Genomic DNA, 26,496 nt, shown 5'->3' on the forward strand with positions numbered 1-26,496 from the left:
TTGTGGTAGAGAGAGAGTGAGTTGTGGTAGAGAGAGAGTGAGTTGTGGTAGAGAGAGTGAGTTGTGGTAGAGAGAGAGTGTTGTGGTAGAGAGAGAGTGAGTTGTGGTAGAGAGAGAGTGAGTTGTGGTAGAGAGAGTGTTGTGGTAGAGGGAGAGTGTTGTGGTGTGCAGCAGGGCAGTACAGAGCTGCCTCCCAGTGTCCAGCCCAGGGGAGGGTGTAGTGCAGGAATTGATCCAGTGATAAAAGCTGTTTTCCATCTGAGAGGCCGGCTTCCTGTCTAATGGCAGTTAGACCAGGATAAATGGACCAGGAAGAGACAGCACTTAGACATCATACAAATCTATATGAATAAATATGGCTTCATGTACCAGACACACGCACATGCAGACTAACGCAGCAGAATGGCCCTAAGCACTCTGTGGTTTGAAAAAGCCAGAGAGATGGAGAGAGAGACATGGAGGGGGAGGGAGAGAGAGACATGGAGGGGGAGGGAGAGAGAGACATGGAGGGGGAGGGAGAGAGAGACATGGAGGGGGAGGCAGAGAGACATTGAGGGGGAGGGGTAGAGAGACATGGAGGGGGAGGGAGAGAGACATGGAGGGGGAGGGAGAGAGATACATTGAGGGGGAGGGGGAGGGAGACATTGAGGGGGAGGGAGAGAGAGACATTGAGGGGGAGAGGGGGTCGATCATTGCTGTGGCTTCCTGTCAGTAGATGATCTGATGAGAGAAACAAGAGAAAGGTTAAGATAGGCTAGAGGGATGAGAGGAGGAGTGAGGAGGAGAAGATCTTCCTCTCCGATCATTAAATGTGTTCAAGGGATGCATCTAACCTAGTTGAGCCCCCACTGCACCTGCGATAACATCTGCAAATCTGTGTACGCAACCAAAAACTTTGATTTGAGACACACACGTCCCTGCGTGTAGTCTTGATTCTGTCAAACATATTAGTATTCACAGACACCACTTGGTCTGTGTGAGCAAATACTCTGTGATAGATTACTTCAGTCTCGGGATCTAAGGGTGAATGCTCTGTGATAGATTGCTCTTTGTTCAGAGTGTGCAGCAATGTGTGTGTACAGTATGTACAGTACGTGTATATACAGTGGGGGAAAAAAGTATTTAGTCAGCCACCAATTGTGCAAGTTCTCCCACTTAAAAAGATGAGAGAGGCCTGTAATTTTCATCATAGGTATGTGGTAGGGACAATGACCCTGTCCAGAAAGAAAAGCGGCACTCGTGTTGATCTGTAAGGAGTGGATATGTGTTTAAATGGATGGTAGTAGATCCACATTTTAACACATTGCTGACATCTTTGGTTGTTTCTGGGCAGGAGGTTGGATTGGCTCTAAAGTAGGCCCCGTGTAGCTCAGTTGGTAGAGCATGGCGCTTGCAACGCCAAGGTTGTGGGTTCGTTTCCCAGGGGGGCCAGTATGAAAATGTATGCACTCACTAACTGTAAGTCGCTCTGGATAAGAGCGTCTGCTAAATGACTAAAATGTAAAGTTACCATCCTCTATGTCACTGACAGTTGTGTTAATAATCTGTCACTCTCATTTTCTCTCTTTCTATCCCTCTCTCTCTCTCTTCTATCCCTCTCTCTCTCTCTTTCTATCCCTCTCTCTCTCTTTCTATCCCTCTCTCTCTCTCTCTCTCTCTCTCTATCCCTCTCTCTCTCTCTCTCTCTCTCTCTCTCTCTCTCTCTCTCTCTCTCTCTCTCTCTCTCTCTCTCTCTCTCTCTCTCTCTCTCTCTCTCTCTCTCTCTCTCTCTCTCTCTCTCTCTCTCTCTCTCTCTCTCTCTCTCTCTCAGGGAGGAGAACATTGTTATTACCAGGGGAGAGTGCAGGACATCCCTGAATCCTTCGTGGCCCTCTCCACCTGCCATGGCCTGCAGTGAGTATTCTGTGTGTGTGTTTTCCTCGCATCAGTGTTCCCTTCCCCCTGTGTTCCAGTCTCAGGCCTAAATAGCAATTATCCCATTTAGGCATTATGCCAGTATAATTATTGCAGACTAGCTGATCTCTCTCTCTCTCTCTCTGTTGATATTGGGTGCTTGTGTGTGTGTGTGTGTGTGTGTGTGTGGTCCAGTCATGACACACAATGGCCGCCACTCAGAGCCAGTTTCCTTTATGTTGTGTTGGTCCCACCTGGGCCTGATCCCAAGGCTCTTACAGGGAGCTGAATTGAACACCAGGGCGCACCATTTGGGTAGCTTGATGCTACCAACCACCTCAACATACACATACAGTCATACTTTATTTCTCTTTCTGTTCGCACATAAACACCCCTCTCTCCTCTCTCTCTCTCTCTCTCTCTCTCTCTCTCTCTCTCTCCCTCTCTCTCTCTCTCCCCTCTCTCTCTCTCTCTCTCATCTCCATCCTCTCTCTCTCTCCTCTCTCTCCCTCCCTCTTTCTTTCTTTCTTTCTTTCTTTCTTTCTCTCTCTCTCTCTCTCTCTCTCTCTCTCTCTCTCTCTCTCTCTCTCTCTCTCTCTCTCTCTCCCCCTCCTCTCTCTCTCCCTCCCTCTTTCTTTCTCTCTCTCTCTCTCTCTCTCTCCCCCCCTCCTCTCTCTCTCTCTCAATCTCCATCCTCTCTCATCTCCATCCTCTCTCTCTCTCCTCCCTGCAGCATTGTCCTGTGGGACGTCTCTGTTTCTCCCGCTGGTATTTTTAGTTGTGCTCTAAAGCTTTCTCTGAGAGAGAGATGGGTCAGCTGGAGAAAGCCCTGCAGGGAGGTGTGTGTGTGTGTGTGTTGTGTGTGACTGTATTGGGATATATCTGACAGTATTGGGAGTCTCGAATGCAGAGGAAACACACACACACACTCAGAAGAAACACACACCTGTGTCAGTCAGAGAGATGCACCTCTTCTATATCCATTTCTCAGCAAGATGAACGACTGATGGAAGGGGAGAAAGGGTGAGAGAAAAGGAGGGAGAGAGAGAGGAGGAGGGAGAGAGAGAGAGAGGAGGAGGGAGGGAGAGAGAGAAGGAGGGAGAGGGAGAGAGATGGAGGGAGTGAGAGAGAGAGGAGGGAGCGAGAGAGAGAAGGAGGGAGGGAGAGAGAGAGAGAGAAGGAGGGAGAGAGCGAGAAGGAGGGAGAGAGAGAGAGAGAGCGCTCAGAGTATTTCTCTTATGCTGAGTCAGGTCTTTACCATAATGTACATCCTGCCTTGCCTTCACATACACACACACATATACACACACCCTGTCGTGCTGCAATATAACATTAACAGCCGGAGAAGGGATGGGACTCAATGTAATGTACCTGTCCCAGTGTGTATCAGGCTATAAACCATACACCATGAGACACAGAGAAAGCTGTTCTTCATGTAGCACTTGATGGTGAAACAAAATGAAAAAGCACATTGTGACAGTGTGACCACGAGTGTGTTACTGTTTACAGACACACACACAAACTTTTTTGATCGTCACCATGGAAGGTACCGTTTTAACTAGAGTCACATACCAACTATCTCACACTTCCACACACCCTCTCTCTCCTAGCCTGATCTACCACCCTCTCTCTTCTAGCCTGATCCACCACCCTGACCACCCTCTCTCTCCTAGCCTGATCCACCATCCTGACCACCCTCTCTCTCCTAGCCTGATCCACCATCCTGACCACCCTCTCTCTCCTAGCCTGATCCACCACCCTGACCACCCTCTCTCTCCTAGCCTGATCTACCACCCTCTCTCTTCTAGCCTGATCCACCACCCTGACCACCCTCTCTCTCCTAGCCTGATCCACCATCCTGACCACCCTCTCTCTCCTAGCCTGATCCATCATCCTGACCACACTCTCTCTCCTAGCCTGATCTATCCTGACCACCCTCTCTCTCCTAGCCTGATCCATCCTGACCACCCTCTCTCTCCTAGCCTGATCCATCCTGACCACCCTCTCTCTCCTAGCCTGATCTATCCTGACCACCCTCTCTCTCCTAGCCTGATCCATCCTGACCACCCTCTCTCTCCTAGCCTGATCTATCCTGACCACCCTCTCTCTCCTAGCCTGATCCATCCTGACCACCCTCTCTCTCCTAGCCTGATCCACCATCCTGACCACCCTCTCTCTCTTCTTCTGTTGTGTGTGACTGTATTGGGATATATCTGACAGTATTGGGAGTCTCGAATGCAGAGGAAACACACACACACACTCAGAAGAAACACACACCTGTGTCAGTCAGAGAGATGCACCTCTTCTATATCCATTTCTCAGCAAGATGAACGACTGATGGAAGGGGAGAAAGGGTGAGAGAAAAGGAGGGCGAGAGAGAGGAGGAGGGATCTCCTAGCCTGATCCACCATCCTGACCACCCTCTCTCTTCTAGCCTGATCCACCATCCTGACCACTCTCTCTCTCCTAGCCATCCTGACCACCCTCTCTCTCCTAGCCTGTTCCATCATCCTGACCACCCTCTCTCTCCTGATCCACCATCCTGACCCTATCTCTCCTAGCCTGATCCACCATCCTGACCCTATCTATTATCTCTCCTAGCCTGATCCACCATCCTGACCCTATCTCTCCTAGCCTGATCCACCATCCTGACCCTATCTCTCCTAGCCTGATCATTGTGTGTAAGCTCGTGAGATCAGGATGGTGGATCAGGCAATCTGTCTTCTGTCCTGGGTGATATTTCGTCTCCATATAACTGTGTGTGTGTGTGTGTGCTGACCCATCCGCGTTAGACATAAGGTCAGTGAACTCCCAATAAGGCCTTGACAGTCCCATCATAGCAGCCTGATCTATATGCTCAGAGAGAGTGTGTGTGTGTGTGCCTCTGTGTATGTGTGTGTGTAGTGTCTGGCAGAGACAGTTGGTGCTGAAGGTGAACTCTGTATGTGGAGCATCATCCCAGCCTGGATGTGAGGTGTGTGTTTGTGTGTGTGTGTGTGTGTGTGTGTGTGTGTGTGTGTGTGTGTTTACCCTCATTCCTATAGTACACACTTTGACCTGAGCAATCTCCTAAAAAGCTTCAGATAAAGTTAATTGATGATGTCCGCTTCACAGTCGCACGTCAGCCTGCACGCACGCACACACACACACACACACACACACACACCTCTCAGCCTAGTTTGCAGGGACAAGGGGACCTTCACATATATGCTGGATGGGAAATTGATCTGTGAGCGTTTAAGATGATTACTGCCCGTAATGACACACGGAGGTCACTACAGAGGACGTCTACCTATTCTTCCTGTGTGTGTGTCTGTGTGTGTCTGTGTGTGTGTGTGTGTGTGTGTGTGTGTGTCTGTCTGTGTGTGTGTGTCTGTCTGTCTGTGTGTGTATGTGTAGTAAACCAGAGTTACTGTTTTAGAAATACACCATTTACATTTACATTTTAGTCATTTAGCAGACGCTCTTATCCAGAGCGACTTACAGTTAGTGAGTGCATACATTTTCATACCTTCTAGTTGACCTCTCCGTTGTGCTTGACCTTTTCATTCCCATCACAATCACTGCCATGGCACTTCTTCACAGTAATACTGTATTGCAGATAGTGTTGAAGGCAGCAGAGAATACACCCTATATCGTATATCAATATCCAGTCATTGCAGATTGCACCATTTTATGGTCTATATTTGATCTGACCGAACCAAGACAATATTACAGACTGTTTTCCTTGATGGAGAAAGGCCTAAAGGTGGGGGTTAAGGCTAGTGTTAGTTAGAAGTGTTGGTTAGTAGTGTTGGTTAGAAGTGTTAGTTAGTAGTGTTTGATGTACCACGAGCCAGTCCTCCACAATTAAGGTGCCACCAACCTCCTGTGTGGTACATGTCTTTATATTGGTACATGTCTATGGATGGTACATCAAACACATGGTTTCCAGGTGTTTGATGCCATTCCATTTGCTCCGTTCCAGCCATTATTATGAGCCGTCCTCCCCTCAGCAGCCTCCTGTGATATACCAGTATAAACCATCCATAGACACCTATCCCTCTTAGTGCCACTACAGACACACACACAGTCCTCATCAGTTATTGTAGAGAGGAGAGAGAGTGCTGGCATCCATCTTGTTTACTTCTGCAATGACTGGTGGCCATATTGATCTATTTCTCTCTCTCTTTCTCTCTCAGTGGGATGTTCTTTGATGGGAATCACACCTACATGATCGAGCCTGGAGGAAAGGACGGCGTCAGCGTGAGTACCTCGGCTAAGCCTGGCCTTGGCCATCCATTCACACACGCACACACACGCACGCACGCACATACACGCACGCATACTGTGTAATAGTAGTCATCTGGACTGAATGGGATTAGAGGGTCTTGCAGACCGGACCGTGAATGCAGATCACACAGCAGACTTACCCTTACATTACACGTCCCATAATTAACATTGACTCCAGAGCAGAGAGATTATCCGCTAGCGATCACTAAGGACAGAGCAGAGCTGACCAGCCAATTAGATAATGAGGAATAGAGGGATATAAAACAGTATATGGTTGTATTGATAAGGGAGAGTTGATGGTTTAAAGCAGCATCTGTCGCCCTGAGAGAGAAGGCCAAGCACTGATTCTGATGTGTTGATGTGAGAGACACTTTTTCTTCTGTGTGTGTGTGTGCTTAGGGTGGAGGTAATCAGGAAGGGAAGAAGGGTATATTTGTTTGTGTGCAGTGTTTCCCCTAGGATTTTTTTCAGCAGTGGCGGCAAGGGTTGGGTGGGGGATGAATTACTACTAGCGTTAGCGCAATGACATGCTAGCTGTTCCCATAGACATCCAGTCATTGAGCCACCGACTATCCATTTAAAAGCACATATAGAAATGTGTGTGTGTGTGTGTGTGTGTGTGTGTGTGTGCTTCTGGCATAGAGAGCCGCCTTCTTAAAATTCCTATCCATATGACAGGTTTAGGGCCTGTGGTGAGGAGGAGAGAGGAACATGAGAAGAGGAGGTGTGAAATGAGTCAGGGAGGAGAAGGGAAGGATAGAGGAAGGGAGAGAGAGAAACATAAATGAACATCAACACTTGGACCCTGTGGATTTGTGACACATCTGCTTTAGCAGCCTCCTTCATCCTTCCCTCCCTATCTTCCTCTCCTCCTTCTCTCCCTCTGTCATTCCTCTGTAGTCTTCCTGGAGGGACTGAATTATTGAAGCAAGGGAGTGAGTGGGAGAATTAGGGAAAATTGCGCTCCAAGATCTCTTAACTCAGAAAATCCCTGCAGCGCTCTGCTAGTCACACACACATACAGTACATCCAATGTTGACATCTTTAGGGCGGCAGGTAGCTTAGTGGTTAAGAGCGTTGTGCCAGTAACCGAAAGGTCGCTGGTTCTAATCCCCGAGCCGACTAGGTGAAAAATCTGTCGATGTGCCCTTAAGCAAGGCACTTAACCCTAATTGCTCCTGTAAGTCGCTCTGGATAAGAGCGTCTGCTAAATAACGTAAAATGTAAAAAAAAATTTTGGCTTATCTTGCAAGCAGTAAGCTTGCAGTGTGTGTCATCTATACGTTGTTAGCCATTAGCATCCTTACTCCAGGACAAGGCAATGCTGTGCTGCTCTCAAGCCCAGTGTCGGCTGTCAGTTTCTGGGCTTGGAGCCAGATACATCTGCCGTCTTGGGGCTACTCTCTCTCTCTCTCTCTCTCTCTCTCTCTCACTCTCTCTGACAGTCTGCTTGGTGTGCAGTTCATTCTGAGTGGCTTGTCACACAGACACACAGATGCCTGCTGGAAAGATCAAGTAGTGCCCTCCCTGCCCTGCATGCCAAGTTTGATACACAGACACACACTCACCCACACCCACAGACACAGACACTGCTGTACTTGCATCCTCTCTGCAGCATTCTGTTTGTACACCCTCTGTCAGCAGACAGTGTTTTTTAAAGTTTATTTTTAGTGTTTTCCTTCACCCTGCTTCAGTGTGTGTGTGTGTGTGTGTGTGTGTGTGTGTGTGTGTGTGTTCTCAGATGCTCTCAGGCAGTAGTGTTAGGTAAACATGCCCGCAGCTCTCAATTCAATTTAAGGGCTTTATTGGCATGGGAAACGTATGTTAACATTGTCAAAGCAAGTGAAGTAGATAGTAAACAAAAGTGAAATAAACAATAAAAATTAACAGTAAACATTACACTCAGAAGTTCCAAAAGAATAAAGACATTTCAAATGTCATATTATGTATATATACAGTACATCTCTCTGTGTACCTGTCTGTCAGCCAGTCTGTTTTAGAATAAAGTATTTACACAACTGTGAGTCAATCTAGTTTACAGAGCTCTTCACATGGAGTTTTGTCTACTTAGAAAATAATGGTAGACCCAGACACATCTAAAACCCAAGATGTGTTCACACACAGCAAGCGGGCAAACAGCTTCCAAGCTGACGCCTGGCTGATCCGGTGATATGATCCGGTTGGAGGTGACGGTTATAACACGGAGATGGCATGGCAGTGTGTGTTTCTGTGTGTGTGTGTGGGTGTGTGTGTGGCAGCATAACTCCTGTCTCCATATGGCTAACCCATCTGCCCTCCTTCCACCTGGATGGAACCAGAACCACTAAGCCAGGCAGTAGGAAGGCAGCCAAGAGGAACCAGAACCACTAAGCCAGGCAGTAGGAAGGCAGCCAAGAGGAACCAGAACCACTAAGCCAGGCAGTAGGAAGGCAGCCAAGAGGAACCAGAACCACTAAGCCAGGCAGTAGGAAGGCAGCCAAGAGGAACCAGAACCACTAAGCCAGGCAGTAGGAAGGCAGCCAAGAGGAACCAGAACCACTAAGCCAGGCAGTAGGAAGGCAGCCAAGAGGAACCAGAACCACTAAGCCAGGCAGTAGGAAGGCAGCCAAGAGTGTTGTGGAAAATAACCACTATACTTTATTAAAAATCAAAGGTCTTACAGAGTTTTTGTTGCATCAAGAATTACTTTATTTTTAATTCAACAAAGCCAGGTCAATCTGCAGATTGGAACCCCCTCTTACTCTCTCCCTCCATCTTATATAGTCCCCTCTTCAGTTTCCTGCTCCACCCACTTCCTTTGTCTCTGAGGGCGGCTAAACTCATTTACATTTACGTCATTTAGCAGACGCTCTTATCCAGAGCGACTTACAGTTAGTGAATACATTTTTTTAATTTATTTTTTTATACTGGCCCCCCGTGGGAATCGAACCCACAACCCTGGCGTTGCAAACGCCATGCTCTATCAACTGAGCTACATCCCTGCCGGCCATTCCCTCCCCTACCCTGGGCCAATTGTGCGCCGCCCATGAGTCTCCCGGTCGCGGCCGGCTGCGACAGAGCCTGGATTCGAACCAGGATCTCTAGTGGCACAGTTAGCACTGCGATGCAGTGCCTTAGACCACTGCGCCACTCAGGAGAGTGAAACTCGACTTTCATTATGCACATAGTACTCCAACCAATCACTCACTCCCCTGTCTTGCACACACACTCATGTTTAGTTTAACCATGACAAGGCCCTAAATCCTTGAAACATGCACAAACCCCACACACACAGTAAAATGACCCAATTCAATTCCTGGCCCAGTAACAAAGAAATCTAACTCTATGCTCTTGATTAACCCAGTTCTACCTCATAGTCCATTAAACTCTACAGTTCATTAATAATAATTCACCACACGGGGAACCAGAACCACTAAGCCAGGCAGTAGGAAGGCAGCCAAGAGGAACCAGAACCACTAAGCCAGGCAGTAGGAAGGGAGCCAAGAAGAACCAGAGCCAGGGAGCCAGGCAGCAGGAAGGGAGCCAAGAGGAACCAGAGCCAGGGAGCCAGGCAGTAGGAAGGGAGCCAAGAGGAACCAGAGCCAGGGAGCCAGGCTGCAGGAAGGGAGCCAAGAGGCTGACTAAAGTGGCTCTATTTGGGCAGGATGTTGAGACTGGGATTCTGGGATCGGTTCTCTCCTAGATGCTGCTGCCGCAGAAAAATCTGTTTGTGCATGTTTGTTTGTAGGAGGGAGTTTATGCTGAGTTGTCTTTGTAGAGAACACCATATGTCTGGCTCTCACGGTTGTGCCACCCCCTGCCCTGCCCCCACCTGCACCACCCTGCACTGCCTGTCTCAATAGAAGATGGATGTTATGATAGGGAATGTGAATTAAAGCGTCCATGTTTGGGCACTCCTCTCCTTTGCATAGAAATATGATTAACAGAATGTATAGACATGGTTGTCTCTCCCTTGTGATACTTCATGGGTGCACCGTAATGGTGTCTGTCTGGATTGTGTACATCTATGTGCTGTTAGTACTCAGATCACTTAGAAAGGTTGTGGTGATCAGCATCACAGAATGTAACATTCCAAAAACAGCCCTTCCTGGATGGTGGATTGGCTGGCTTACAAAGAACCAGTCGTCTCATTGGGGATGCTCATTGGATTCCCTCTCTGTGCCCAGGACATCCCAGAATACCCAGTCCCTAAGGCTGTGCTGGGGCCAGGGCTGGTGTGGGGGATGGGGTTTGATGGAGATGTGGTGGTGAGGGTGTGAAGAAGGGAGGGGAGAGAGGGGGGTGAAGCTGGTAGCCTTTGAATGAGGAGGATGGAGGTTTGAATGTAGGCTTGGAGGGGAGGGTAGTGGTGGTGAGGGGGGTTGAGGAGTAGGGGGATCCTTTGTGGCCTTTAGCCAACCCCCTTCATTCTAATGCTACACACACACAGGAAGAATCCTTGGAACTCCTAAGCCTGAATGAAAGGGGTGCTGCCCCCCTACTCTATATTCATTCATCCGAGATACGGTCTCCCCCAGCAACCAGGGACACGCCCTGTTCTTTTGTCCAAGGATATCTGAGGCCCATCTGTGTGAGACCCCTAATCCTACTCACGACACACACACCCCGTGGAGTGTGTGTGTGTTTGTAGGCGGTTGTCCCCCCAAAAAACTGCTATCCTACCTCACCAGAAAGGGATTAATCAGGAAACAAAGACAATTGGACAAGAGAACATTATACAGCATTCATTTTAGATTAATGTTTTTGTTAAACAAAGTCCAAACAATAACCAGCATATTCATGTGTACAAAACATTATTCAACATAGCTCACATATTCCGAAATGAAACAACATATTAATGTATACACATGCATTCATGAATCAGAATAATAACTAACAGACATGATACAGATTGATCTGTCAGTTCTGTTCTGTATAGAAATCTACCATCACATTGACATGAACGGCAACATTTAGGTTTGCGATCCACCACTAATCACATTGGCAACATGAAAGAGTGAGATGACACAGAATACTGGTTGGTGTGAAGAGTGACTGTGGGATGATGAGAGATGGTGTCTGTCTGTCCTTAGGGGGTCCCAGGACGTGACACTCACATCAAAGACTTTGTAACACAATGGAGAGAGCTCACTCATCAAAGACTGTGTATAATGATAAAGATAGCTCTCTGGTTGTTTCTGCCTGCACTGATGTGGAGAAAGCTGTTCTCTATGGACAAAAGTTGAGTGGGTTTAGGCCTCCCTGCGTGTGAGTGCTCCCAAGAGGTCTGGACCTTTATGGCAGACCTTTATAGCATGGTTGCTGGTTCAAGTCCATTCTCAAGGCACATGTTAGCACTGGTTTTAAATAGTACTGGTGTAGTGTTTGTTCATACTGTTATTACACAGTGTTCTATTCAGGCCCAGTCCCTAAAGGAAACACCACGTTATCAGTGGCAGGGACTAACTCCCTCAGGTTGGAAGAAACCCACTCAACTCCTCATTGTCTTTGCTACCAGAATGTTAACTAAGCTCTCGTTTCTGCTCTTCATGCTGCTTCAGTACTTACCAGAACAATATGTCTGTCTTGGTTCAGAAGAGTAGAGGCAGGGTTACCAGAACAATATGTCTGTCTTGGTTCAGAAGAGTGGAGCCAGGGTTACCAGAACAATATGTCTGTCTTGGTTCAGAAGAGTGTAGCCAGGGAACAGTTCTTAGGGTACCTTGCGGTGTCAGAAATCCGTTGGTCTCCTCAGCCTTCGGTGACAGCTAGCCTCTCGGCGGGTTGCTAACGCTCGCGGTTCACTGTGTCTGTCGCGTCTGTCACCCCAAGATGTGACAGCGACTCCCTGGGGTCAGACGGGGCTGTGTGTGTGTGTGTGTGTGTGTGTCAAAGACGAGGCAGCATGCTGTCATCACCAGCTCTGAATCAATGAATAATAACAAAGTGCTGAATCATCAGCGGACCTGGAGAGAAAAACTGAAAATTTTAAAAGTGCTGTCAGGTTTTACTAAGCCCTATATTTCCATGTACTGTATCACTGACTGCAACCCTCCAACCAACAACACTGCTCCCTAGAATTTGTACGAATCATAGCCTATTAGACTGTAAATAATGTTTCTGATAAATGCTTTTAGATTCACGTTCTATTCCTGAAGGCCACAAAGTGCCTAATTTCCATCCCTGTCTTTCAATTAGCAACTAATACATACAGACCTCAATAGTTTAGATTGGCTTTCTCTCCTTGTCTCATTTCCTACATTTCCACTGATCAATATGAAAATGTATAAGAGCATCTGCTAAATGACTAAAATGTAAATCTGAAAGAACTGGACAGGTGAAAAGCCCATTGGGTGGGTTACAGGGACCTATCCAGCCTATAACATATCAGTGCAGATCAAGGCGAGGCTACGAGGAGACTATTCGTTACACTATTGGGATGTCCTGCTGGGAAGCCAGGTGAACAGACCTTATAGCCCATTAATCACTACTCTGACTGATCAATAAAGTGCCAAAGTGGAGCAATAACCAGCTGACACAGCACTAACCCTGAGGACCGGAAACAACCCATTACCCTGCTGCTTGTAATCCAATCTGCCTGAAAGATAAACCCAGCTCCATCTCAACCAGCCCTCTCGGTCTCTCAGATTCTCAGCCTTTTGGCTGAACAGGTTCACCCAGTTCAAATCACAGCACGCCAGGCCAGCTGGCTAAATGACTCCAAACAGGTGATGACTCCAAACAGGCAATTCATTTTAGTGTGGCCTTTCTCTAGCCCTGTTAATCATGTTAAGTACTTAGTAACGGTAAATACATCTCTGGTGGTACTGTGACACCAGTATTAGTCATCGTCAGCCGTGGCGAGGAACACTGATACAGTTTAATTAGATTAAAGTTTTATAGAGAAAAAGGTCCGGTGAACAAATATATTTTACATAGAGATAAGACCATTAGACTGTACATACAGTACTGCAACAGAGAGAGCATGTCGGATACGTTACAGCTGATACAAAGGGTATTTAAGATGAAGTCAACACATGAGTTAGAGGACAGTTTGGTATATAAGAAACTAGTGTTTAGGGTAGAATGCAACATAAATCACATAATCCTCTTTAGATTGTAGAATCATAAAAAGCCCAGTGCATTGTCAGTGTTCTACCATTTTAGAGCCAGCATAGCCAATGGAATGTGATGTTACAGTGTAGTGTACCCACCCTTCCCCTTCATGTGAAATCAATGACAGTAGTGGATGAATGAAGCGGAAACAAGAGTAGCTCGATGTTAGCTTACACAGCTCAGTGTAGACTCTTACAATGTAACAAAAAGAACAGACGACAGATGATGGCACTGTACCGGAGCTAAAATAAGATTTTCATTTTGACATTCCTATGGTCTGAGTAGCAGTCAGGGGCACAGAGCAGCAGTATGTGTTCTGGTCCAATCATATCGCCCAGGCACTCTAACAGAGGACTGAGTTCAACAACTACCTTCATGATATAGCACTTTGTGACATGTAAAAAGGGCTTTATACATTTGATTGATATACAGTGGCATCATGATATGTGAATTAGATAAAAAATTATCTAATTTATGTCTACATATAAAAAGTAATGGCCTTAGAGCCGCTGCTGTACTGTTGATGGGTAAACAGGATGTGAGTCATTTGGACATTCCCATGTCATCTCACGTTACAGCATATTATAATATCTCCAAAGCCCAAAAACAACAGCATGTGTATAAAACTAGCATACAAAAGTATTCTCAGCATTAGTACAACAAACACAGGATAACTAAGCAACGTAATATGGCTGTTCTGAACAAGCCACTGCAGTAATGTGCTGCTTCACAGACCAACAATATGAACAACACTCATTAAACAACACCGGCACAACATAAAGACATCAGCACATTAGTCAGTTAGTGTCTCTTTTACCTCCTACATCAACTTACCTTATGGTTAAAGTTAAGTTTTGTTCATTTCTTAGTGGTTTAAATATTAGTGAACTCCGTATACAGTGTAGAAGCAGGTTTCAAGCAGATTTACATTGAGAAGAGATGTACAAATAGGTGTGATTAGAAAATATTGTTTTCAATCAAAATGTAATAGTGAATTCAGACTTCATTATGGGGCATCTCTGGTGTCCTTTAACCAGACGTGGAGCCTGAATACAAACCATAATACTAAACTGTGTCTAGCAGTGCAGTGATGGTTGAGTGACAGAGTAGAGTTGTATTTCTAGTGCAGACTGACCAACAGTCATATCCTTCATTCTTATTGCACTGACTGTACACACCCTTTACAGGGGCCAGGACAGCTAAACGGAACCAGGACTCAGTGTTCTCGCATCAGCCCTCTCTCCCTCCCTCAGAGGCCTTGTGTTAGAACAGGGATGTCTATCTCTATGCCAGACATGCGTGAGCGTGTTGAGTAGCGGTGGCCTACGTAGCTGGGGGCGTAGCCCACCTGAGAGGGGGCATAACTCTGGGACGGGGTGTAGCTGTAAGCCTGGTTCACCCCCATCTCTGACCCATACCCACCCGGGGCTGACATCTGGGACAAATAGACCTGCTGGGGCTGCAGGGCAGGGGGGGCTACGCTCTGAGGGTAGCCCTGGGAGGGCGCGTAGGGCTGGGCATCCATCACAGTGGGGGCATATCCCTGTGGAGGGAAGGTCTGAGGGGGGCCGTAGACGGGGGAGGGGGGGTACCCGTTGGCAGTGAGGGGCTGGGTGGAGAGGGAGTTGGGGATGGTGGGTAGAGGCAGCCAGAAGGGAGAGGGCAGCTTCTTACACATGCAGTACCACATGAACATCAGCAGGGCGGCGAGCATGAGGCCGCCGGAACAGCCGATGGCCACGTAGACCGCGAACCCGTCGGAGAAGATGCGGTCGAACTTGATGTTCATCTCCTTGGTCCGGAACAAGAACCACACGGATGGCGCCAGGGCGATGGCCCCGCCCAGGAACAGGAACATCCCGGCCACTAGGTGGCAGCCTGCGCTGTTGACCAGACAGCGGGTACTCTTGATGTCTGTCTCAGGCTTATCAGAGCAGCAGCAGGTCTTAGACATGCCTGCCATACACAGCACCAGGGCCAGGGAGCCAAACAGTAGCCCAGTCGGCAGGCAGAACTGGAGCAGTCTCAGGTCCAACTGGTCCACTTTAGAATACCACTGTGGGGAGAAGGAAGGAATAAATGATAAATAATTTATGCAAATCTCAAATGGCACCCTGTTTCCTGTATAGTGCACTATATGGGGGGAATATGGGATACTGTATGTCCTTATGACTGTGCAATCATTACATGTGCGATCATCAGACCCATACCTCTGAGTCGTAGTAGTAGCAGCCAGAGTAGCCATCTTGTTTCACACACTTTGCCCACAGGCCGTCGTAGACGCTGATGTTCTTGGCATTTTTGTTGAAGGTGACAAGTTGTGTCACTCGCCACTGTGGGATCAGCGTCGCCACAGCGATGCCGCCCACGGAGATGAAGGCGATGATAAAGGAGAAGGCATTGGTGGCGTGGATGTCCCGGCACGACATAGCCACCGCAGACAGGAAGTGATGTCAACAGAGGACTTCCTATTCTTTTGGATAAAGAGAGAAAGGGAAAATGAAAAAGGGCCTGTTTAGTTCTGAATATAAATATGTGACAGAGTATTTCCTATTCTGCATGGTAGGGAGCCCTTTCTGCTTGACAACAATCCACAGCATTACACTGTACTCTTGAAACCAGCATTGAAGTTTATGCCAATGGGGGGGTGACCCAGCTACGGGCAAACCCCTCATATGTTCCTATTCACTAACACAGCTGACCTAGAATCTGCATGTGACTGAAAACAATGCTCTCATTTCATTGGAACTCAGACACTTACAAACTAAGCCTATTAGGCAAGTACTGTAGTACTACTCCACAATAGGGGCTGTCCAGAAAAAAACAATGGACAATAGACTAGTCTACTTTTACTACCGTACCATAATGCTTCTCAATCCATTAAACTCAATTGTCTCAAAGTACAACCAGTTATTTACCAATGTGTAACTGACTCTCTATGTTTACAGCGCTGGAATATAACGTTACTGTGTGGATGTTCTACTGAGCAGACTGGCATAACATGGCAGGCATCTATTAAGAATTCAGTAGTGACTGTGTGTGTGTGTAGTCAGTGCTCAGCTAGCTAGCATTAAATTAGCTAGTTAGCCTACTAACTTACTTGAGTTGTTCTCCCCGTATGCTTGTGAAGTTGTGGATATGTAATTTAGCTGTGATGTCTTCTACATGCAGTTGTTCAAACAATGTTGATACAAACTAGCTAATCATTAACCAGCTGACTAACTAGCTAGCTAATAATAATAAATTAGCATTAGCTAGAAACCTGTTGCGCCCTGCATTGTCGAAAAGATGGAACTAGCTAGCTAGCTAAACGCTAGAGCTCACAGAAGCTCAACTGACTATCAAAAAGAGAGGTCGAACTTCATACCTTTTGATTTCTGTAATTTTAACGCGTTTATTAGAGAGAAACCGCAGCTATTCCAGTTTGTTGTTGAGTTTTTCAGTTCCAGAGCAGTTCCCCGTCCGCAGCGCACTCGCTTCTTGCGCGTCCCCGTGGTTGGCAAGAGAACATGACGTCACCCGCGCGTTCATATTCACACTGTCTGATGACAGACAGCGCACTTGATTAAATTAATATGAATATACATGGTTGGATGATTATTAATTTTTTATAGAGAAAAAAATGAATGATAACCCTCCGCCTTTCTTTCTTATGTCTTGCAGGGTGACGTCCAGATCCACATGATCTATAAATCAGCAGGACAGGAGGCAGCAGCTTACTACCTTCCTAATGGTAAGATATCTGCTGTAAGAGTTATGAGGGGTGGATTGGAAGTAACATAAATTAACGAACTATTGGATAACGGATAAATAAATAAATAAATATTGCAAAACTGTTAGTTATGGCCACACAATCTGATTGGTTACCATGAGTTGCAGCTGAGCCAATATCCTGTATCAGAGCCTTAGGCCAATAGAAATGCATAAGCATTTACATTTACATTTAAGTCATTTAGCAGACGCTCTTATCCAGAGCGACTTACAGTTAGTGAGAGCGACTTACAGTTAGTGAGAGTGACTTACAGTTAAGCCTGACTAAACATAATATAGAACTGCATAGCTTGGTTACTGTTAGATGTGGAGCATGTTATAGGGAATGTTATAACCCTATACACTAACATACAATAATGCACTAACCCTCCTTTATTTGTTTTTTCCCCAGTTGACCTCCCAGAGCCTCCTTTCCCCAGCCCTCCATTTCCTGGGTCAAAGGTCGTCCACAGGAGGAAGAAGAGACAGGTGAGTGAGAACTATGGAAGGACCCAGGCTTTCCTCCTACTATCCTTATGGTCACAGTTATGGAGGAGTCATCATTTATAGTAACTGGGGGAGGAATGCAGAGAAAGGAGTCATCTTGAGTTCAGTTGTGTGTGTGTGTTTGAGAGTGTGTGTGTACTATGTAATCGTGCATGGTTATGTGTGTGTACTATATAATCGTGCATGGTTATGTGTGTGTGTGTGTGTGTATGTGTGTGTTGGACATAATTAAATAGTGCTATGCTTGATCTTCACGTTGTTGACTATGCATGCTGTATGTTAATTCACTGAGGTAGAAATGAAGGTGATTTCCTTGTCCCCCCTCTCGTCTTCTTCTTATAAAATATTCACCATGTGAGTGAAGGTTGTTCTCTGTGGCTCCTCATCCTCCACTGCCTGCAGACAGACTGGTGTGGATGTGTCTGCATCTCTCTCTCTCTCTCTCTCTCTCTCTCTCCTCTCTCTCTCTCTCTCTCTCTCTCTCTCTCTCTCTCTCTCTCTCTCTCTCTCACGCTCTCTATCTATCTATCTATCTATCTATCTATCTATCTATCTATCTATCTATCTATCTATCTATCTATCTATCTATCTATCTATCTATCTATCTATCTATCTATCTATCTATCTATCTATCTATCTATCTATCTATCTATCTCTGTTCTCCCGCTCCTTTTCTCTCTTCGTCCCCTGAGAGCTATGCTGACGTGGTTTACAGGAAAGCACAGACTGACCTGATGCGGTTGAAACATCCCGTCATCCCAGCATCATTCTTCCTGTTTCTATGATGTGTTTTGGTGGAAACAGTCATCATACATCATACAAATATGTTTTTACAGTAAGAGAGAGAGAGAGTTTTAATGTGTGTGTGTGTGTGTGTGTGTGTGTGTGTGTGCTAGATCCATTGAAGCTTACAGTCTGCTCTGTGTTGCTCTCGTAGGCCCCGTGGGTTGGAGGCAGTGTGGACGAGGAGACCAAGTACATTGAGCTGATGGTGATCAACGACCATCTGATGGTGAGAGCAGTCAGTCTGTGTGTGTGTGTGTTCTTTCTTTCACTGATGTTACCCACAATAAAGAAGCTAGGGGTTCAGGTATAAGGCTGACTCTCTCTCTCTCTCTCTCTCTCTCTCTCTCTCTCTCTCTCTCTCTCTCTCTCTCTCTCTCTCTCTCTCTCTCTCTCTCTCTCTCTCTCTCTCTCCAGTATAAAAAGCATCGTCTCTCTGTTGGTCAGACAAATAACTACGCTAAGTCTGTGGTCAATATGGCTGATATGGTAAGTTACCTAAACATAATCTTTTTGGTATTGGATATTTTGTCAACTAGCAGTGACTATCTGGCCTCCATGAGCCTAGAGACAGTAGCATCATCTGGGCTTTAGAATCTCAACCGATCCAGGGCGGAATCTTCAGTGTCACCGTCTGCAACGACACCTGGTCTCCTCAGCCCTGTCTGTCTGCTGTGCTGCTGAAATTTGATAGGCCCGTTGCAGAGGAACAGGGTCACATTTGAAAGCTGATAGGCTGGTGGAAAAGGGTCATGTCTGTTTGCGTGCCCTTGAGATTTAGTGATGATATAAAAAGGATGCTATATAGGGAATGTGTTTGATAGATTTTTTGTTTTGTTTTAAGAATAGGATAGAACTGAAAGCGTCTCTGTCCGCTGTGCATTATTGACTTAATGGAATGTTCTTGGCTTACTGTGCAACCACAAGGCCTAAATACAGACAACAGTGATCCTTCATGTTCCCTCCCTCTCCTCTGTGCATCAGTCCATCCCTCGCTCCTCTCTGCGCACCTGAGCCTAAAAACAAACAACAAATCCTCTCCTTTCTCCCTCTCCATCTCTATACTGCTGGCATTCAGCTAAATCAATCAGTCTTTACAGGTGTCCTTTCCTCCCTCCCCTCACCGTCTCCACTGTTTATCTGGGCAGTCAACAGGTTGTTTAATAGATTTTCATCCCATTCAGACAAACATGTTCTCTCACTGTGCCGCTCGTCCCCACTGTGTCCTTGAAGAGACTATTAGCCTCTGTTGATTCTGTCTGGCCACGGAGCAGTGTTCTCATAGGCTGCTCAGATTAGAATCACAAACACTACCATTATTTGTTGTTGCCCCCCAGACAGAAGTATGTTGGAATGGATGTTGTCATTAGATCTCAGTCAGCTTTCAAGGTCATTAAGGTCATTTCAGTAGTTTTGGAGGAAATGTTTTGATGTCAGTCACTCTCAAGAGACAGGCAGCACCGTATTTCCTGCAGCTGTTCTGTCGGTCTGATTGGTGTTCTGATGTCACCCTTCCCTTCCCAGATCTTCAAGGAGCAGCTCAACACCCGCATCGTGCTGGTTGCCATGGAGACGTGGGCAGCCGACAACCGGTTCAACATCGACGATGACCCCATGGTGACCTTGAGGGAGTTCATGAAGTACAGACGAGACTTCATCAAAGAGAAGTGTGACTCGTGCATCTTTTCTCGTAAGTCTGTTTGTCTCTGTGTGGGGGTGGGGGAGAGCGGGTGGTATGGGTCTGTCTGTCTCTGTGTGTGTGGGGGGGGGGGGGAGAGGGGGTGGTATGAATCCTGTCTGTCTCTGTGTGGGGTGGGCGAGAGGGGGTGGTATGGATTCTGTCTGTCTCTGTGTGGGGTGGGCGAGAGGGGGTGGTATGGGTTCTGTCTGTCTCTGTGTGGGGTGGGCGAGAGGGGGGTGGTATGGTTCTGTCTGTCTCTGTGTGGGGTGGGCGAGAGGGGGTGGTATGGGTTCTGTCTGTCTCTGTGTGGGGTGGGCGAGAGGGGGTGGTATGGGTTCTGTCTGTCTCTGTGTGGGGTGGGCGAGAGGGGGTGGTATGGATTCTGTCTGTCTCTGTGTGGGGTGGGCGAGAGGGGGTGGTATGGGTTCTGTCTGTCTCTGTGTGGGGTGGGCGAGAGGGGGTGGTATGGGTTCTGTCTGTCTCTGTGTGGGGTGGGCGAGAGGGGGTGGTATGGGTTCTGTCTGTCTCTGTGTGGGGTGGGCGAGAGGGTGTGGTATTGGTTCTGTCTGTCTCTGTGTGGGTGGGCGAGAGGGGGTGGTATGGGTTCTGTATGGCTTTAGAGCAGCGTTTCCCAAAATAAGGGCTTTCTGATTAATTTTTGTCATTCAAACCATACTTCCTTCAGATTGAAGTACTGTCAGACTGATTTGTAATAGACTGTCATAGCCCCAAATGAAAAAGTAAACATTGGCTGTTGATGACATCCTTTTTTTATTTCTTTTTTTACATGGTGTGATATCAAAATGTGATATCACAATGAGGTGATGGGATAAAAAAGTCTGGGAACCCCTGGTTTAGACATTGAATCACTTCCTCTCTTTTTACCAGAGGGAACCGGTTCCATAGCAGCTGGGGAGGAGCTTCCTATATGGGAGGAGTCTGCTCTCTAACTAAAGGAGGTGGAGTCAATGAGGTAGGCCCCGCTTCAGGATGAAAATGGACCTTGATCAGCATCTCTTTTAAGTACAACTTAAGAACTTATTCTCTCTCTCTCTCTCTCTCTCCCTCACCCTTGCCCTCTCTCTCTCTCTCTCTCTCTCTCTCTCTCTCTCTCTCTCTCTCTCTCTCTCTCTCTCTCTCTCTCTCTCTCTCTCTCTCTCTCTCTCTCTTTTCTCCTCCCTTCCTCTGTCAGTATGGGAAGACAGATGAGATGGCTATAACCCTGGCCCAGTCTCTGGGACAAAACATCGGCATCTTCTCTGACAAGAAGAGGATCCTCAACGGTACGATCCTGTACACAGACACACACACACACACACACAAACTGGCCACACACACACCAACTGGCCACACAGATACATGTATGTTGTGTGTTCCACAGGCGAGTGCAAGTGTGACGACCGTTGGTCTGGCTGCATCATGGACGATGTTGGGTAAGTTTCCTCTAAAGTACTTTGTTTCCCTAACAACCCGTCCCACACTGCCACGGCAACATACCCCATCTGCGGCAATGCCGACATTCCAAACGTGTTTTCTCTCTGTGCGTCTCTGTGTCGCTGTGATGTCATAGTATGTTAGTCTCTTAGAGAAGAGGGTTGTCACCATCTGACCATGTTAGAAAGGATGGAAGTACTGCACTTTTAACCACTAACCCTAACTCACCATAACCTTACCCCTAACCCTAACTCTCACCTTTAAACCTAACCCTCAACTTTAAACCTAACCATAACCCTGAACCTAACCTTAACTCCAACTAAGAACAAATATCTCATATACTTATTCATCAGTTCTGATGATAATGTCACCTTTGTCCATCTTAGGAAGGCCAGATAGTGACTACCCAGAAAAGTAGTCTGTCTGACTTAGTTGCACATTTAGACAGGGAGAGATCATCTGAATCAGGAAAAATAATACATTCACAGTGATTCTCTTATTAGTGTTGACTCTGGGTAAATAATGTCTGGAGCAGTAGAAAATACTTTAGACTGAGTTGTAGTTCAGGAAATGTTCCACTCGATGGCAGTAGAGATTGTTGTTTACTCCATACATCAGTAACTTCAGGCACTGGACTGTTTGGCCAGGGATTCATATTAGTAATACTAGCTGTGAGTAATTGGTCATGTCCTGTACTGCCACGTAGAGTTCCACCAATCACATTCTATATTCTGAATCATATGTTATACCTCTCTCTGTTAACTGTGGAGCTCTTGTACTGCCTTGTCAGCCAAATGTTTACCGTTCAATGTGTGTTTCTGTGTGTACACGCTTGCTGCTTTGCAGCTTGTGTGTGTGTGAGTGTATCTATATGGATGCAACTGTGTGAGCGCTGTGTGTGTGTGTGTGTGTGTGTGTTAGTATGGAGGATATGTGTCTTTACCCCTCTTCTTTAATACCTCTTGCGTTTCCCCTCAATCCCAAATGGGACAGCAGGTGAGCAAAAGCTTGGCTGGAACGCTGCTCGTGCGGTTTGAACCAATCAGCTGCCTGGAGGGGTTGTCAGTCATCTCAACCTTTCCCATTCCATCCAATAGCATTACGGCCTCTGTGGCTCGATGTCCCGCCTTAGCTTCGTCTTCTTCTTCTTCTTCTTCTTCTTCTTCTTCAGATGATGCAGTATAATGAAATACAGCTCTGTGGTCTGATCTCAGCTGAATTTATTTATGTTCATTATGTGTATATTTTTCAGATATATGTTTCATATATATTTTTCATATATATTTTCAGTTTTGGGCTGATGTCACTCGCTGAGCACTTCTGCAACAACGGATTGTACTACTGTTATACTCATAGAGGGATCCCTTTTCCCCCGTAATGCTTTGACAATGAGCCCTACCCATCATGTCTTGTCCATCTAACCGATTGATACAGTCTGCAATGTCATTCCCGTACGAGACCAATATGACTTACAGTGAGGGAAAGAAGTATTTGATCCCCTGCTGATTTTGTACGTTTGCCCACTGACAAATAAATTATCAGTCTATAATTTTTATGGTAGGTTTATTTGAACAGTGAGAGACAGAATAACAACAAAAAAATCCAGAAAAACAAATGTCAAAAATGTTATAAATTGATTTGCATTTTAATGAGGGAAATAAGTATTTGACCCCCTCTCAATCAGAAAGATTTCTGGCTCCCAGGTGTCTTTTTTTTTTTTTTTTTGCCACCAAGTACTAAGTCATGTTTTGCAGAGGGGTCAAATACTTATTTCCCTCATTAAAATGCAAATCAATTTATAACATTTTTGACATGCGTTTTTCTGGATTTTTTTGTTGTTATTCTGTCTCTCTCTGTTCAAATAAACATACCATTAAAATTATAGACTGATCATTTCTTTGTCAGTGGGCAAATGTACAAAATCAGCAGGGGATCAAATACTTTTTTCCCTCACTGTATCTCCATTAATACTGTACCCAACAGCAGGATTCTATCTTTGATATTGTTACCTGACCTCAGCGACCTCTCCGTGGGGTCAGCATGTCAAAGGTCAGAAGTTATTATTTACCCTTTCCCCAGCACATGGCTCTTACCCAGACTCCCTCTCTCTGAGCAGAGGTCAATGGTATTTCAGACACTCGTATTCAATGAGCAAGCCTCAGTCACGCCCATTGATGTCTTGTCTCTTCTCAGCGCCTGTATGTCTGTTCCTATTAACTAATACTGACAATCTGCTGTGTGGGGGTTCTCTCTCCCTATCTGGGCTCCTTAATTAATGTGTGATCTATCTGGGTTCTATCTCTAGTTTGTGTGTGTGTGTGTGTGTGTGTGTGTTTCTGTGTGTGTGTGTATCTGTATTGCCAGTGATTAATTGGAGGTCTCTCTCTCTCTCTCTCTCTCTCTCTCTCTCTCTCTCTCTCTCTCTCTCTCTCTCTCCCTGTTATTGTGAGTCTTTGTTTCATTACTGAACCCTAATCAGTATGACTCTCACTTCTATTGTAAGTGCTACAATAATCCACAGTCAACTCAGCCCCTTCACTTCCACCATTTTCTTTCTCCGTGAAAGCTCCTGTTGGGCCCAGCATTTTCTGCATTGTGTTTGTAGCGCTAGCTCCCATTAGCCACTCTCTAGCATTACTACTCAAAGCAGATACATATTTGCTGTATAATTTAGCAAAAGTGCTATGGCGAGACAGGACAATAGCATCTGAGGCTAAGCCCTGATTGCAGGTTAACACTAACAATGACATACTAACAACAGAAAGACCCCTGATTGAGTGTCAATTGCTTACTAGCAAACCAGGTCCTATTGATTGCTTCAGGACAAAGGTGCTCTGCAGAAATGTATTCATTTCAAGTCAATCAATTTCTGCAACAAAAGACACCTTTGTCCTTAAACTATCAATGGGACCTGATTTCTGCCACCACGCATCACTGCTTGTGCATATGTTATGATTCACAACCAGAAGCAACGACAAGGACAATAACAACAACAACAACGTGATAAATAATATTTCCTCTACACCATCAGTCAATATTAATCTTGTATGCAAATGACATACCTCCACTATCCCTATTCTATTAACCTAACTTTGACTGTGGTCATCAACAGATAAAAGGTGTGTGTGTGTGTGTGTTATTCTATAAATGGTGGACTGTAAGGGATTGAACTGAAATGGAACCAACTCTTAGAATCAGTCAGAAATGTTAGTCAGTCTTGTTGAAAACGTTTTGTGGTAAATGTTTCCTCCCTGATCATATATGGTATACCGTAAGTATATACGACACTACTGGCCTTCTGTCTGTGAGGACAAAGCTAAAGCAAGACAGAGTGGCACAGCTGTGTGTGTCTCAGAGGGATGTGTATTGTTGATGCCGTGCTGCAGTTCTTTCCAGTGTAACTGCGTGACTCTGTGGTTGTGTTGAACAGCTTCTACCTGCCCAAGAGGTTCTCCAACTGCAACGTGGAGGAGTACCACAACTTCCTCAACAGTGGGGGGGGAGCCTGTCTCTTCAACAAACCCCTCAAGGTACACACACACGCACGCACACACACACAAAACACACAACTTCAAAATGCCGCTGGAGGTGATAATGAAGAAAAATAACTTTAAAATGTATAAAACACTTTTCTTAAATTTCACCCAAAGCGCTTAGATAAACCTAACCACTCTCTTTCTCTCTCTTCTCTCTCCTCTCTTGTACACTCCCCCTCTCTCTCTCTGTGACTCAAGCTGTTGGACCCTCCAGAGTGTGGGAATGGTTTGGTGGAGCCAGGGGAGGAGTGTGACTGTGGCAGCCCAGCGGTGAGTAGCTGAGAGTGGACAGACATCGGCCCTAGACACCTCTAGTCCTGGAGAATCTACAGGAAACCTTGATTCATATGTGTTTGTTTATATGTGTTTGTATTCCCTCATTAGGAGTGCGAGAGGGAGGGAGAGAAGTGCTGTCAGAAGTGTACACTCACACAAGGCTCAAAGTGTAGCGACGGACTCTGCTGTAACAACTGTCAGGTACAGGTCACTATGCATTGTCACAACACACACACACACGCATATATGCATGCATACACCTGCTGACATCATTTGACCTGTGTTGTGTGTGGGCAGATGGAGTTTATGGGCGTGGTGTGTAGGGAGGCTGTGAATGACTGTGATATTCCAGAGAACTGCACCGGTAACTCCAGCCAGTGTCCCCCAAACGTACACAAGATGGACGGCTACTCATGTGAAAAGGATCAGGTAAGAGATATCAAGAATAATCAGTGGACCAGTAACTGTGTGTGTCTGTGTTTGACGTGTACCATTTCTCTCTGTCCAGGGTCGTTGCTTCAACGGGAGGTGCAAGACCAAAGACAGACAGTGCAAGTACCTGTGGGGAGAGAGTGAGTAACAAAACAGTTTTTGATTAAATCATTGATGAAAAGTTTTTTATGTCAACCTCAATGACGCTCAAAGGAGGGTTTATTTAGGGTTGGTTGTGACATCATCCTTGTTGATTGTTTGATTTTGCAGAGGCGACCGCTGCTGAGAAGTTCTGTTATGAGAAGCTGAACATCGAGGGGACAGAGAAGGGGAACTGTGGGAAGGACAAAGAAACATGGGTCCAATGCAACAAGCAGTAAGGACACTTGTTTATGTCACAGTTCTGTAATGCTTGAATACAATGACATGCCATCGCACTGTACTTTTATCCTTGAACATAACACGTGTGTCCAGCAAAGTTTAGGTGAGTAATGAAACCTGAACTTAGAGAGAAGGTTCATCACTACTTCCTGTGTGTTTCAGAGACGTGCATTGTGGGTACCTGCTGTGTTCCAACATATCGCCGGCCCCCCGACTAGGAGAGTTGCAGGGGGGACTGACATCCTTCTCTGTCGCACAGCACAGCGCCTCGCTGGACTGCAGGTACGCACACACACACACCACTCAGCCCAGTGTGACACAGTCAGAAGTCATCAGACTCTAATTCAATCAGTTCATTATGGTTCTCCCTGGGTGGCTAAGGAATTACAGTCCATTCATAGATATTTACACACGCTGATTGCTAAAGCGACCTCCATATATTTACGTCACTAAACA

General features: G+C 46.1%; 2 protein-coding genes across 5 annotated transcripts in view; one reads left to right on the forward strand and one right to left on the reverse strand.

Moving 5' to 3' along the window:
• The window catches only part of LOC311139557 (disintegrin and metalloproteinase domain-containing protein 22-like), a gene marked incomplete at its 5' end in the record, with an annotated part of 76,585 nt that overhangs the window by 43,255 nt on the left and 6,834 nt on the right, over positions 1–26,496 (forward strand). Inside the window, 18 exon segments of the mRNA XM_084174450.1 lie at positions 1,811–1,893; positions 6,075–6,138; positions 16,924–16,993; positions 17,423–17,499; positions 18,455–18,529; positions 18,718–18,789; positions 19,825–19,972; positions 19,975–19,990; positions 20,870–20,954; positions 21,174–21,264; positions 21,363–21,414; positions 24,846–24,945; positions 25,150–25,221; positions 25,336–25,428; positions 25,525–25,656; positions 25,736–25,799; positions 25,930–26,035; positions 26,203–26,322. Coding sequence (XP_084030576.1) covers positions 1,811–1,893; positions 6,075–6,138; positions 16,924–16,993; positions 17,423–17,499; positions 18,455–18,529; positions 18,718–18,789; positions 19,825–19,972; positions 19,975–19,990; positions 20,870–20,954; positions 21,174–21,264; positions 21,363–21,414; positions 24,846–24,945; positions 25,150–25,221; positions 25,336–25,428; positions 25,525–25,656; positions 25,736–25,799; positions 25,930–26,035; positions 26,203–26,322 — 1,520 coding nt within the window.
• On the reverse strand, positions 13,005–16,794 carry LOC311139558 (claudin-12-like). Of its 4 annotated transcripts, none has more exons than XM_084174453.1 (3): positions 16,628–16,794; positions 15,471–15,728; positions 13,005–15,316 (listed from the first exon to the last, which is right to left on the reverse strand). In XM_084174453.1, exons 2-3 carry the CDS (start codon positions 15,687–15,689, stop codon positions 14,510–14,512), a joined length of 1,026 nt encoding a protein of 341 aa, XP_084030579.1. In that variant the 5' UTR covers positions 15,690–15,728; positions 16,628–16,794; the 3' UTR covers positions 13,005–14,509. The 4 variants fall into 4 exon arrangements, with proteins under 4 accessions (XP_084030579.1, XP_084030578.1, XP_084030577.1 ...); XM_084174452.1 differs by having other exon boundaries at positions 15,471–15,733; positions 16,361–16,794; XM_084174451.1 differs by having other exon boundaries at positions 15,471–15,733; positions 16,628–16,793.

The sequence above is a fragment of the Coregonus lavaretus genome (genome assembly GCF_964263955.1).
Source record: "Coregonus lavaretus genome assembly, chromosome: 13".
In the NCBI taxonomy this organism is placed as follows: Eukaryota; Metazoa; Chordata; class Actinopteri; order Salmoniformes; family Salmonidae; genus Coregonus; species Coregonus lavaretus.

Bases quoted from the DNA above. Each gene is read 5' to 3' on its own strand.
- LOC311139558 (XM_084174453.1), bottom strand. From the start codon at position 15,689: ATGTCGTGCCGGGACATCCACGCCACCAATGCCTTCTCCTTTATCATC. The intron at 15,317-15,470 runs GTATGGGTCTGA...TTCTCCCCACAG, and splicing joins GCTACTACTACGACTCAGAG to TGGTATTCTAAAGTGGACCA.